Below are 15,569 nucleotides of genomic sequence, written 5' to 3' on the forward strand. Positions count from 1 at the left end.
TGGACCAAAAGTGGAAATCAATACTTACTAATAGTACAGTCCACCAGATTTCTGGAAGCAATACCTTTATGAAATATTACAGCGAAGACAATAGTGGAGGAGTTGACCAAATTGTTTACAAGAAATGGATTACCAAAAGAAATACAATCAGATCAGGGTTCAAATTTCATGTGGCAGCTGTTTAAGGAAGTAATGAACAGCCTGAGGATAAAGTAGTTTAAATCATCAGCTTATTACCCTGAATCACAAGGTGCTTTAGAGAGCTGGCATCAAATTTTAAAAACAATGATGAGAACATGTAGTCAAGACTACTCACAGGACTGGGATCGAGGGGTTCCATTCTTGTTATTCGCTATTAGGGATGTCCCTAAAGAATTGACAGGGTTTAGTCCTTTTGAATTAGTCTATGGTCATGAAGTAAGGGGACCACTTAAGTTAATTCAGGAGAAACTAGTGGGTCAAGGTTTGGAAACTACTCCTGGATTATATGACAAAATTCAGAGAAAGATGGGCAGAGCATGTGAGTTGGCTAAGGAGCACAGCAAGTGATAAAGATAAGTGCAAATAAGTGTGTTATGACACAGCAATTGGTAAAGGCTGTTATTTAAAATCCCAGAGGGAAACTTTAAACAATTGTCATAACCTATACTTTCAAGTGGTATGTTTGAAATGCAGCTCAATATTAAGGAATAAGACCACTAGTTCTTCAGAGGTTTTTTATATCAAACTACATGAAGCATTTATAAATTTACACAAGTTAAACATATTCAAATGGCTACAAATTAGTACGATCGTAACTTTTTAACAAATTCCCAAACTAATCTCCAATAAGGCAATAACAACCCGTGACTTTAAGCAGATACTAAGCAAAGCATTTTCACCTTATATATTCAAAATGAGGTTCCTTTCACTTTGGTTCCTTTGCAGACAGTTGTAGGCTTACAGCTGCTTTGATGTTACATGCCTCTACCCTGCACGCACAAAACTGCTTCCTGTTATACCCAGAACTTCTCTTTGAATATATATTCTCATTGTATCACTAGGCTCTTTGAACTCCACCTCTCCTAACAATAAAACCCCTTTCATAGTACCAATTTTATTAGTAATATAAACATATTGCTTGGTGTCTCCTAGCTAGGTGCAAGATTTCATTCCCCTTCATGAATGTTCTATTCAACAAAATGCAAATGCACTCTACCTTACTGTTTACATCTCAAAATTATACATCAAAGCACCAGACTAGCTTGCTTTAATCCAATAAAACACATGCAGACATACCCATGGACTAAATCTCTATTTTAAAAAAATAATTCCCAATAACATTATATACATTAATAGCTTCATGACATCCCCCTTCCTATCAAAAAATGAACTATCATAATTCTAAAAAAACACTATCTTCTATATTTATTACACTATTACATTACCAGACGCATGCATTAACATAACAATATACATACTCAAGTCCTTGGTATCAACAGAAATCACTCCAGTTCAGTGTCCAGGGTTTTAAAAATGTCCAATCCTCCTTTAATCTTCAAACTCTTGGTAACGCAACTGCAAACAGATTCTCTCTTCCAGCAATATGTATAATCCGTAGATTAAATGGCTATAATAACAGACTCCATCTGAAAAGTCTTGCACTTTTGTCTCAAAATTTGTCCAGAAACTTCAAAGGATTTATGATCTGTATACACAATTGTTTCTGATGAATTGTTTACAAAATAAATTTCAAAATGTTGCAATGCTAACACCAAACCCAAAGTCTCTTTTTCGATCGTTGAATATCTTCTCTGTTGTATATTCAGCTTCCATGAAAAATACCCGATCGGTTTTTCAATTCCAGTGTCATCTACTTGTAACAGTACAGCCCCAATGCGTATATTGCTTGCGCAATGGCCAACTTAAATTGCTTGGCATAATTGGGTACTGCCAAAACTGGTGTTGTAGTTAATACATTTTCCAAACTATCGAATGACTTCTGACACTCCAGTGTCCATTGAAACTTCTTGTTCTTTTTTAGTAGTTCAGTTAGTGGAGCAACCACTCGGCGAAAATTTGGTACAAATTTCCCGTAAAACCCACTCATGCCCAGAAATCTCAAAACCTCTCATTTTGTTGTAGACACTGGAACATCCACGATAGCCTTGACTTTCACAACTCTCAGAGCCATCGTCCCATGTCCAATGGTATGGCCTAGATACATAACTTGCGCTTTTGCAAATTCACTTTTAGCCAAGTTCATCACCAAATTAGCTTCTTGTAGTTGAATTCTTCCAGATGCCATAAATGCTTCTCCCACATCTGACAAAACGATTAAATCATCAATATAAACAGCTCATTTGCTTAGACCTGTAATTCCTTTGTTTGGCAGCCTTTGAAATGTCGCAAGTGCATTCTTCATACTAAATGGCGTTCCTTTAAACTGATATAGTCCACTTGGTGTTACAAAAGCTGATATCTCCTTTGCTCTCTCTTTGACAGGGAAGCTAACCATAAGGAGGTATTAGTAGTGGTAGATAAGGAAAAGGAGGCAGAAATGAAGGATTCTGAAATTGACTTTCCTCTAATTAAATTGAACAATGAGGGGTTACTTAAAAAATTAAAAGTGATACTGAGTTAGAAGGAAGGTATTTCACAGCTTCTCTCTCCCTGTCACTCTTTTTCACAGGCTATTTCACAGTCTACCTCTTAAGATTTCACAGGGCCACTCCCCACACAGCTTTCTATCTTTCTTTAAATTTATTTCCTCCCTTTTGATTTGTAAATCCCACTGTTCCACTGTTTCATCCTTGCTTTGGAAGTTAGTTTTCCAGGAATATAAAAATCTTTCATGTTGTCCTTATGGCCAGCACTCGGGGAGGTGGGGGGGGGGGGAATTAATAACTTTGCCTTGTTTATCTTGCCAGTTGTAAAACATCTTATCATGTCCCTTTGAAAATCAAATAACTTCTCAACGTATCTACAAATGCAAATTCCATTCACACTGCATCTGCTGAGAATTCATCTTCGCTCACCCATTTCCATTTCAACAGATAAGTGTCAGAGTGATTTGGAAAAGCATTTGCAGTCACACAAAGCTATTTGTGGGAATAAGCTGGGAAGAAAAAATTTGGCTATGCATGATGTAGATGTGGGAGATTCAATTTCAATAAGGCAACATCCTTAAATTTAATCCAGTAAAATTAGTTCAAGTGCAAAAAGAAATCAAATCTGTGCTTCAGAATGACATTATGGGATTTAGTTGCAGTAACAGGAGTTCACCTATTGTGATGGTGCTGAAACCAAATGGAACACAAGGACTGTGTGTGGATTATCGAAAAGTAAACGTAGTGACAAAAGTGGATTCCTATCCTATTCCATGGTTGGAAGATCGTATTGAGAAAGTGGGACAATCAGAATTTATCACAAAGATTGACTTGCTGCGAGGATATTGGCAAGTGCTCTTGTCAAACAGAGCGAAAGAGATATCAGCTTTTGTAACACCAGATGGACTATATCAGTTTAAAGTTATGGCATTTGATATGAAGAATGCAGCAGCAACATTTCAAAGATTGACAAATAAAGTAATTGCAGGACTAAGCAATTGCGCTGTTTATATTGACGATTTGGTAGTTTTCAGTCAAATGTGGGAGGAGCATTTACAACATCTGAAAGAACTGTTTGATTGACTGCAAGAAGCTAATTTGGTAGTGAACTTGGCTAAGAATGAATTTGTGAAAGTGCAAATTACATATTTAGATCACACCGTTGGACCTGGTCAGGTGGCCTCACGAGATGTAAAAGTAAAAGCCATCATGAATTTCCAAGTACCTACAACAAAATGGGAAGTTTTGAGATTTTTAGGCATGAGTGGATTTTATCGGAAGTTTGTACTAAATTTTAGCAATGTGCTTGCTCCATTGACTGAACTACTAAAAAAGAACAAGAAATTTCAATGGACATGGGAGTGTCAGAATGCATTTGACAGTTTTAAAACTGTGTTGACTACTACACTAGTTTTGACTCATTACGCCAAGTTGGCAATTGATGCAAGTGATTTGGGTATTTGTGCTGTGTTGTTACAAGAGAATGAAGCAGGAATTGAAAAGCTGGTAGGATATTTTTCATGGAAGCTGAAGGTACATCAGAGAAAATACTCAACCATCAAAAAAGTGACTCTAGGTCTGGTGTTAGTCTTGTAGCATTTTGATGTTTATGTTGCAAGCAATTCTTCAGAAACAATTGTTTACAGGCCACAATGCTTTAAAATTTCTGGACAAATTTCAAGACCAAAGTGCCAGACTGTTCAGATGGAGTTTATTACTGCAACTGTTTAATTTACAGACTATACATGTGGCTGGACAAGAAAATTTAGTTGCAGGTGCGTTGTCAAGAGTTTAAAATTGAAAGGAAATTGGCATTTAAAACATGGACAATTGACTGGAATGATCTATGTTGATATGGAGGCCTTGTATAGACATGTTAATGCATGTACTTGGTACTGTAATAGTTTGTGTATAGAGATAAGTATGGTAAATAATGCGAAATGGGTTGAGAAAATGAAACTGTCTTTTAGAATTATGACGGTTCATTGTCCATAAGGATGGAGGTGTAAAGGAAATATTTTTCCCAATATTACTGTAGATTCATGAAGCAGGTTTTTGTGTGTATGTGTTTGTATGATTAATTTAATTCAAGAAAAGATGGTCAGACTGAAAGGTTTCAATCATCAATGGGGTTAAGTGTAAAACAGGCATTTTGAAATGGAAATGGGTGAGCTAAGATGAAGTCTTAGCAGATGCAGTGTGAATGGAATTTGCATTTGTAGATACGTTGAGAAGTTATTTGATTTTCAAAGGGACATGATAAGATATTTTACAACTGGCAAGATAAACAAGGCAAAGTTATTACGTTTTTCCCCCCTTGTGCTGGCCATAAGGACAACATGAAAGATTTTTATATTCCTGGAAAACTAACTTCCAAAGCAAGGATGAAACAGTGGGATTTACAAATCAAAAGGGAGGAAATATATTGAAAGAAATATAGAAAGCTGTGTGGGGAGCGACCCTGTGAAATCTTAAGAGGTAGACTGTGTGAAATAGCCCTGTGAAAAAGAGGGAGAGAGAAGCTGTGAAATACCTTCCTTATGGCAACAGTAGGAGCTTGTGGTAATATTGCTGGATGTTTTTATAGATTAAGAATCTATTCGGACTGTTGCCTGAAAGGGGTATATAGTTGGGAGTCTAGTTAAGTAGATATCTTTTGGGAAATGTTATAAGACTAAGTTTAGCTGTATAACTGTAAGCTTATGTGTTTAATTTATTCTCTTTCATTAATAAATGTTTTAATTTAATCTTTAAAATGTCCAAAGATGGTCGTGGACGCTTTACTTCTGACTTCAGTGTATATACCATCTCTTAATAAATACAAATGGCAAAATCCTTGTGATCGCGTGGCTTGAATCTTCTGGTCGGTGCGCGGGGGCAGGCCCTGCTCGCCGACGTGTAAAATGACATGCGGTAATGTCGGGCGTGCATCCCGATGTCACCGCGCGTCGTTCTGATCTTCAGTTCGGCAAGCCCACACCAGAATTGGCTGTGTGCCAGCTGAATTGTCAAAGGCCAGTTAAGGCCATTAATCCTCTCATTAAAGTCATTACCAGGGCTGTCCGTCCAACTTTAAGGTTGGCGGGCAGGCGAAGAACCCAGGCGGCCTTCACATTTTTCATGGAACCTCATCCATGGGCAGAATGAGGTTTCATGAAGGGTTCATAAGTTTAATAAAATTTTTAATTAAAATTAATGTATATGTTCCACCTCATGTGACATTATCACATGAGGGGACATGTCTGAATAATTTTGTTTTCTTTACTTTGATTATGAAAAATTGAAATAATCTCCCTGAGGCAGCTCTGTGCCTCAGGAGATTTCTGCGCTCTTTCTAATTGGCCTGCCCATGTAAAATGGTGGCACACAGCTGATCATGGGCGGCAATTGGCTGCGCGCCTGCCCACGCCTGCTCCCGCCCAGCCCACCCAATGGGGGGAAAATTCTCCCCCAAGTTTCCCTATGGGATTTGGTCAGCCTGTCAATTACCATCTGCCATATTATAACATTATGGCAGGTGACGTTAACTCCCACCCTGCTCCGCCCACCCATGCTCCCCCATTCCTCAGTCTTGTCAATGTTGGAAACATCACTCAGCGCTTGATGGGAGGTGAAAAACACAGCAGAACTGCCTCGATTAATACTCAGCCCTGCAATGACTTTGATCAAAAAGGCTGGGGTTAATTTCTTTTTCTATATTTAGTTGGAGTTTACTCAGGTTAACACATCTCCAAGTAACAAGTTCAATACTCTCTCCATCCCCTCTCCCATCTAAAACCATACTCTAACCCCTGCTGTATCTGTGATTATTAGGAATCACTCCTTGCATGTAAAAATCCATGCATGTTGGGGGAAAATAGCAAAAATTGTCCCACTATCGGTCCCTGCCACTTCAAACATCCAAACGGCAGGACTGAGAGTGTGAACTCCTCCGGAGCCCATTGAAGCACACTGCAACTTCTAGGTCTCAGTACAAGTGAGATTGCCAGAACTTGCCCTGCGTTCGCAGCCTTCAATTGCAGCCTCGATGAATGGTGAAAGACTCTTTGATTTAACTACTCCCTGCTGCAAATAATTGCATCCTCCAATAAACACCTGTGCAAATAAATTACTCCTAATCTCTTAATTTTAAATGCTTTCTTCATTATATACTGTCCAGTACTAGTATTTTCCTATTCACCCAATTAATAATTTCATAATTTCTATTTACATTCCTGATTACCTTCTTTGCTCCACTGGGAATAGTCCTCACAACCATAATTTTCCATATTTAGTATTTTCCTGGTAAAGCTGAGCTGAATATGCTCTATTGCTTCAATATCATTTCTGTAATGGAGCATCCAAAGCTATGCACTCATGCCCTATCTGGTCTAACCAATGGTTTTGTATAAATGCATCATTACTTCTTTATCCTTGCACTCCACGCCCCTGCTTATAAAACCCAAAATGCTACTGATCATTTTTATAATGTGCACCAACATTTTAAAGGAATTATCTTTTGAACACATAATCCTGTCTGTTCAACCACACCCTCAAGTGTCTTTCTTTTAAATGTACATTCCTATTCCTTGTTTTTACCTCAAGATACATACGTCACACTTGCCCACATTAAATTGCACCTTCAGCTTGTTGGCCCATCCTTACATTCTAGCACTATAATTAAGTCCTTGATTATTACTGCTATTCACCTCACAGTTCCATCTCTTTATTTCTCTTGAATATATTCTTGCTGGAATATTAAGTTCCTCTGTCAAAACCTAGCTAAAGCTCTGCAATTGCTATTATAGCATATCCATACTTAATGGTGCTTCTAGCTCTTCTACTTTGCTTGCACATACCTACTATTATCTCATCCTAACTGTTTTTGGAATGTTGGCCCTTGTTCTCTTTTTCTTACCTTTCTCATTTAGCTTTTTGATGTCCCTTGTTCCTTTCACAACAGTTTTTTAAATCTCTCATGAGCTCAAAGACACTTTGCTCTTTTGCTGGTAATGTTTTCTCACTATTAATTTCAGCTAGGCCTTCTGCTTCTCTTCCGTCACTGTTATTTATCCTGCTTTTTCTAGCCTCAAGCCTAGTCTTTACAGAAGTACTCTGCCATATTCATTCAAATCCTGTCACTGCTCAACTTAATCTCAAAGGCATTTGTTCTATTCCAGTTTGGATAAATCATCTGTTATTCAGGTCATGCTTTTCAATCCAACACATAACTTAAACTCTTTCTGCAGTTACCTCAAACAAACTTTTGCCTAGAGCATTGGTTCCAACACGAAGGATGATTTTTGGCTGCTTTCTACAATATTCCTACTGAAAAGTTTATCCACCTATTCCATGTCTTTCACCCTAGCACATATTGCCTACGTTTTAAAGTCTCCCATTGGATCTATATTCTCTAATCTCTGTTATTACCTGAGTGAATCTACATTGTATTTTTAATGCTGCTCCATGATTCTTTCTATAATGAGATGCGCAGGGCTGCACATGTGCTCCAACTGTGTTGAGATGTAGAAATATGCCATCAACAGCCGCAGACTGTATTTTACAGTGCATGCTCTGGAGAAAAATGTGCGCTTAGTTGTTCCTTTCCCATCCCCCCCTCACCATTCATTCTTCTGTCACTTGTTCCTCCCATGAAATTCCTTCCTTTGCCTTTCCTCTATCTGCTCTCCAAACACACACACACCCATTACTGCCCCTACACACTCAGATGGCCATCCTTACCTCTCTCCTTTTAAATTATCCATTTTATCCCTGTATTGTTCCCTTCCCTCTTACATTATCCTGAGCTTTCCATTCATTCACTAACCTCAAGGATAGGTTCTACACCCGAGATCTTTCCCCTCAACCCATTTCCCTTTTTACCTCCCATTCCTACCCTTATCTCCTATAATTTTACATCAAAGTGACTTTGTTTAATTTTATTATTCAACATACTTTTAGGGTAGAATTTCTACTTTGGGACAATCGGCAATCTGAGCTCAAACTGTGCTCAAAATTGCGCCAGTCTATTTAAAAAACTGGCATCTAACTATCAATGTGGATAAGTGCCCAGGTATGTCCTGACCACAAAAAGCAGGACAAATCCAATCCAGCCAATTACTGCAGTTCAATCTACTATCAACTAACCAACAAAATAATGGAAGGTCTTGTTGACAGTTTTGACAAGCGGCATTTACCTGCTTACCAGTGCTCAGTATGGGTTCCGCCAGGGCCAATCTGCTCCAGGTCACATCACAACCTTGATCCAAACATGGACAAAAGAGCTCAAGAGGAGAGGTGAGAGTGACTGTCCTTGGCATTAAGGCAACATTTAATTGTGTGTGGCATCAAGGGCCCTTAACAAAACTGAAGTCAATAGGAATTGAGGGAAAACTCTCCACTGGCTGAAGTCATGCCTAGCACAAAGGGAGATGGCTGTGATTGTCGAAGGCCAATTGTCTCAGTCCCATACATGACTGCAGGAGTTCCTCAAGGTAGCGTCCTAGGCCCAACCACCTTCAACCGCTTCATCGATGACCCTTCCACCATCATAAGATCAGAAGTGAGGATGTTCGTAATGATTGTGCAATGTTCAGTAATATGCACAACTCTTCAAATATTAAAGCACTCTGTGCTTGCACGCAGGCAGACCTGGACAAAGTTCAGCCTTGGGCTGATAAGTGGCAAGTAACATTAAGTGCCAAGCAATGACCATCTCTGATAATAGAGAATCTAGCCATCTCCCGTTGACATTCAACGGCATTACCATCACTAAATGCACCAGCTTCAACATCCTCGGGGTCACCATTGACCAGAAAGTTAAAGGGACCAGCCATATAAATACAGTGGCAACAAAAGCAGGTCAGCGGCTGCGAATTATGCAGCAAATAACTATTCTCCTGACTTTTCAAAGCATGTCCACCATGTTTAAGTCACAAGTCTACACTGTGTTAGAATACTCTCCATTTGCCTTGGTGAGTGCAATTCCAACAACATCCAACAAGCTCAACACCATTTAGGATCAAGGAGTTTGCTTGATCAGCACCATGTCCATCATGTTAAACATTCACTCCCTCCACCACTGATGCACAGTGGTGACAGAGTGTACCATCTATAAGACTGCAGCAATTTTCCAAGGCTCCTTCGACAGAACCTTCCTAACTCATGACCTCGACCACCTAAAAGAACAAGGATAGCAGACACATGCCAACACCACTACTTGCAAGTTCCTCTCCAAGGCACTTGTCATCCTGATTTGGAACTACATTGCCATGTCACTGGATCAAAAACCTGGAACTCCATTCTTAACAGCACTCTGGGTGTACCTGCACCTCATGGACTGCAGCAGTTCAAGAAGGCGGCTCAGCACTACCTTCTCAAGGGCAATTAGGAATGGGCAATAACTGCTGGCCCAGCCAGTGGCGCTCATCCCCCAAATAAATATAAGAACAAAATTTATTATATTTCCCTCAATTTTCAATTTTCTATTCAAAACATATTTGCATGTCTTTGAACCTGCTCAATCCTGCAGGGTTTTAGAAAATAATTTTTTCTTGCATTAAAAAATATCCTTTACCGACTTGATAGTAGTAACCTTGTATAGTTTTATTAATGCAGCTGAAATTGTTTTATCACAAAAAAGTTAGTGCTTTTAATAAGACTGGCTAGTCCACCACCTGAGAGTGACCAATTTTAAATAAATGAAAATGTCTTTAAAAAAACTATACAGAACCATTTATTGGTTTCATTGATATACAGTAGTCAGTTTCTTAGTAAACTAAAATGTTTACTTTTTAAAAGGTGCCATTAGAGCACTTGCGCTTACAAAATGCTTAATTTTAAGAGCCTCCTGAGGCCCACAGGCAACTTGCCATGGTTATTAATTCAATCTGACCAGTTTAATTAGGTGTCTAGCGTGTTTTTTTTAAATTAATGGAAAAGATTGCGGAACCTCGATTTGCTATGGAGATAATTTGTGCTTGGAATTTCTCAATTCTTTGCACTGAATAGACCAATATTGGGTGAATTGCATGGAAAAGATTTGGTGCAACCTTGTGGAAACTCCCACTTTTTAGAAAAAGAATCAAATTACAATAAGGTGAGAGGTAGTCTGTCAGCCATTCTCTCTATATTTTGTCTTTGTTTCTTTCTCTCTCACAGGTGTCAATAATAGAATATTTATATTTTCAAACTGACATAATTAGAGGTTTTGTGCTTGCTTCAAAATTTAAATGGTGTTTTTCTTTGAAAAATGTTCTACACTGTGAATTAATAAGACCCACAAACATGTAGGTCTAGAACAGAAGCTACACTTTTCATGAGATGTAGATCTGATTGAGATTATCAGGACAAGTTGAGCAGAATTCTTGTGCTATCCAGGTAATCATCCCAGAAACATGCTGCCCATTCTATGATTTTATGGAGGCAGGCATAAAACATTTCTGTCCGTGAAATTATCATCATAACATTGTAGATTAGTTGTTGCGAGCATGGCTGCCATTCCCAACTGAAAAGCACCTATTCCTTGTTCCTCTTATCACAACTTTTGTTAGTGTAATATTATAAGCCTTCAATCTAGCCTCAAGAATAAAGTAGTTTAAATTATCCTTGTTTTCACAGATGTTCTTGACTTTACAATTGAATGGTATATAAGATACATAGTTTTATATGAGAATAGCCATAGTAAAGTAAGTCGTTCTGTGATAATATATATAAATGTATACTTCATACACAGTGCAAGCTTACAGTTACAAAGTACATCGGATTTTATAAAATGCATCTGAGTGGTTTAATTTTTTTTCTGTGTAAGGCTGTGCAAACATACCGTAATGACCCTGCAATGCGACGACTTTTAAAACAACTGTATTTCTACATCATGCCTGTTTTTAATGTAGATGGATACCATTATAGCTGGACAACCGTAAGTGAATCATGTTTTGTTTAAAGCAAGTCTTCCAAAGATTAGTTCCAATTCTAGTTGGCCTTTTTCTAAGCAAGCAGCTTGAACTCATACAGATCTATGACTTCATAAATTAATTAATAAATTCAAAGAACTAGTAAACTTCATTTTTTTTTTAGCCACATAATTACGTAAAGAAAATTTGGGCAGAGCTGTAGCACAAAGCGATCACATGGCTCTGTATAGTCAAGTGACAAATTATTTTATCAGTCATTACAATTAAGGTGGAGAAGTTCTTTAGAAATTTGAACTCTGATCATTTTAATTTGAAATGTGAATAATTTTGCTTCATGTTTAGGATCGTTTCTGGAGAAAGACACGTTCTAATAATACGAATTTCAATTGTCATGGAGTTGATGCCAACCGTAATTGGAAGGTCAAGTGGTGTGGTAAGCTCAAACATTGATTTCTATTCATCCCTGTTCTGTCTTAATAAATGTTATGAGATAAGAATTCCACTAATTGCTATGACATACATATTAATAGTTTCATGCCAACATAGATCATTGGTCCATGCAACTTACTTATCCATTGCCCACACATTATCCAGATGCATTTTCATAGCCATAACATTGAATATACAGAACAAAAACAGGCCATTCAGCCCAATCAGCCCATGTGTGTTTTTGCTCCACTAAAGCCTCCTCCCATCTTTTCTCATCTAAATCAATTACTGTAACCTATTAGGAAATAGAGATGGTTTAAATAAGTTATATTGGTATTTGTGGATGTTAGGAATGAGTTTTAGCTTTAATGTTTAAGTTTGATTTGTATTTCTTGTGTTAAGGAAAGGTCAAGTTGGGTTTTTTTCACTTTAAAAGGTGCCTGCATTTCTAATGAGAGTTTATGACTTTAAGAGAAGTTAAGCAAATACGCGTAGAAAAACTGGGCTGTTGCTTAGCAACAAGGGTCCAGAGAGGCAGGACACTCCCACAGACACACACACACAAGAAACTAGAAACAGCAGTTTTTGAGTTCAGTTTTGAAGACAGCTGCCAGGCAGATGCAGCCTATAAGGGGCAGATAACCAATTCCAAGCTAAAGTTGGTTGAAAGTAGCTGCCAGGGAGAGACTGGAGCTAAAGGGACAGATAGCCAGTCCCAAGCTAAAGAAGAAAGTCCCCAGGAATTCAGGGGAATGGAACAGGAGGAAGTCCCAAGCAGACCTTCTAGTCAAAGGAAGGATTGGAACCTGGGAAAGGTCCTGTTAAGTGAAGTTAGGAGTGAGGGACAGAGAACGGCTCCAAGCTTAAAGCTCCAAGCTGCAGGAGCCAGAGTCAAAGTGATATAAAGGCTTGTGCGAAGGCAGAAGGTCCAAAGAGGCAACTGAAGGTCTGTAACTCTTTGCTATGGATAAGTGAAGCAGTGGTGTGCTGTTGACAGCTGAGTCCATGAGAGAGAGTGCATGGAAGAAAGCTTGAGTGGACTCGTAATTCAGGGGAGAGGAACACGGGAAGGAGAGTTCGACACCCTAGAAGTGAACCCTCATGGAAGGCTTCTAAAAGAAAGCATTGGTTTGGAGAATATTCCAAGGCGAGTTCTTGCAGAGTGGAGATTGGAAACCCTCATGTGAAAGGCGGAGTTCAGTGAGACTGGTTGGCTCATGGTGCAACAAGCATCTGGGGGTAATTGAGGAGAAATCCATAACATCTGTCTGGGGTAGCACCTGTCACTTGGTTTCAGAGTGTGGTGTGTCTGCCCATAGTTGGCAATTAGTTTACTTACTGCATACTTATTGTGAACATTAGATTCTTAGATAGCTTTTGTAACTTGTGTTAACCTTACAACTCTCTATATATCTCTGAAGGTATAGTTGTGGGTGAATGAGTATTATAGTACAGTTTATCTCTTCTTGATTAATAAATATTTTACGTTTTTGCTGAAAGTTCATTAGCTAACTCCAGGGACTCTGTTCAGTCGACCCTCTCCACGTATCTAAATAAACAAACAAAAGTTAGGATCTTTCAAACTGGGTTCCACCCTGGGATCAGGTTTGTCCAGTGGTAACCTCAGCTGGGGATCATAACATAACCCTCGATTTTCCCCTCAAATGCAGCTATACTATTCACTTCAACCACTCCCTGTGGTAGCGAGTCCCACATTCTCATCATTTTGAAGTTTCTTCTGAACCTTCTATTGGGTTTCTTGGTGACTGTCTTATATCGATGGCCTCTATTCTTGCTTTTCCCCACAAGAGAAAACATTTTCTCTCTATCCACTCTATCAAAACCTTTCAGCATTTTAAATACCTCTATTAGGTCACTTCAGATTTCTTTCTGCAAGAGAAAGGAGATCCAGCCTGTCAATCATTTCATGGTACGTATACTCGTGCATTTCCAGTATCATCTTTGTAATTTTTCTCTGCACCCTCTCCAATGCCCCTCAATCCTTTTTATAAGATGACAAAAAGAATTACATGCAGTATTCTGTGTGGTCGAACCAAGGCTCAATACAGCATAACTTGCCTACTTTTCAATTCTAACCCTCTGGAAATAAAGCCTAGTGCTAAGTTTCTAAGTTTAATAATCACGAATGGTATTTGTTGAGAAGAGTCCCTTGTTGAAACCATCACAGTTTCTTATTCTACTACTCTTGCTTGTGGTCCATTATAAATAGTTATCACCCTATTAATAAAAGACACGGTGAACTTTCAATTTTTTCATCTTTTCTTTGATCCCACCGGTCCTTGTTCTTGAATTGCACCCTGAGGTCATTAATTAATCCCATCTTGTTGCACAATACCAGGTCTAGAATGTCTACCAAATCTTTAGACTTTTCTGCTATTGTGATGCATTAGCATATTGCCATTTTGTGGGCATTGATAATCATCATTCGACACCTTGGGTATGATGATTCCTTCAATAAACTTTAAACAGTAACAATCCCAGCTCTGACCCATGTGGCACAACACTAAATGGCTGCCACCCAGTCATATCCTCATGTACTACTACTCACCGTTTTTTACCAACCTACCACTTACTAATTCAGCCATGCTTTGCCTCCTGTCCCATGAGCCAGAGTATCAAGAATATTAGTTCTGTTTTAATGCATTTTTAAGTTAAAAAACACAATTATTTATCTGATTCCCTTGAAACCATAATCAGACAGGTTTCCATTGAAATGTTAAACCAGACTAATTTCAAGTCCAGTTGTTTTAATCACCTTTTCCCCAAAAGATACCTGCAAAATCTGAGAGCCGAAGAAACCTTTGCTGCTTTGCCACTCATCCCTGCACACATTTCCATATTAACCTTTTTCCACTTCTAGTTTGTCATGGCCAATGTGATTGTAGGCAGAGGCTTTATCCCAACCCTCCCCCTCCCTCTTTCTACACCCACCCCACCCCACTCTCCCTTTGCCTTACCATCTCTAAATGTACATTCTCCTTTTCTGATTGCCCTTGTTTTCTTTTATTCCCATGGGTTGAATTGATAAATCCTGGAGTAATTGATTTTAAATAAATAAATAATTTATTGTCACTGAAGGTTATTAGAAGAATTTTGGAGGCTACTGCATTAGTGGGAGAAGCAGGTTCTGTCATTGGAGGAGAGCTCTATCTCTCCCCCGACTGCTGGTTATCCAATCACTGCTCTGCTGTCAGTTTGACCTTTGTGCAGCTTCATGGTTGACTGGCTTTAAAAAATTGGAACCGTGAAACCGCCCAAAGATCAAGCTGACAGTAGTGCAGCAACTCAGTGAAACAGACCTGAAAGACCAGCTTTGAAAAAATTGGAACTATCAGGGTGATAGTTTCAATTTTTTTAATAAGCCGGCCTCAAGCTGGACTAACTCCCTTTACAACACCCTAAGCCTCTGGGCCCCAGTGTTTTGTACTAGCTGCACCCCACTCTCCTGGGCCCTGTCCCAGGAGGACAGCGGAAACACTTTAAGAATGTCCTCAAAGCATCCCTGAAGAGGTCAAATATCCCCGCCAACACAAGCTGTCCCTTGCTTGTGACCGATCAAAATGGAGAAGGTTCATTCAGGAAGGCACCAAACATACCAAGATACTTCATAAACACGCAGAGGCGAAATCGAGGAGCT

General features: G+C 38.9%; 1 protein-coding gene across 1 annotated transcript in view; it reads left to right on the plus strand.

Moving 5' to 3' along the window:
• The window catches only part of cpa6 (carboxypeptidase A6), a 162,400-nt gene that overhangs the window by 77,550 nt on the left and 69,281 nt on the right, over positions 1-15,569 (plus strand). The window contains exons 6-7 of the mRNA XM_041189265.1: positions 11,377-11,487; positions 11,825-11,915. Coding sequence (XP_041045199.1) covers positions 11,377-11,487; positions 11,825-11,915 — 202 coding nt within the window. The remainder of the gene's footprint in view (positions 1-11,376; positions 11,488-11,824; positions 11,916-15,569) is intronic.

This window comes from Carcharodon carcharias, chromosome 6 (genome assembly GCF_017639515.1).
Source record: "Carcharodon carcharias isolate sCarCar2 chromosome 6, sCarCar2.pri, whole genome shotgun sequence".
Classification (NCBI taxonomy): domain Eukaryota; kingdom Metazoa; phylum Chordata; class Chondrichthyes; order Lamniformes; family Lamnidae; genus Carcharodon; species Carcharodon carcharias.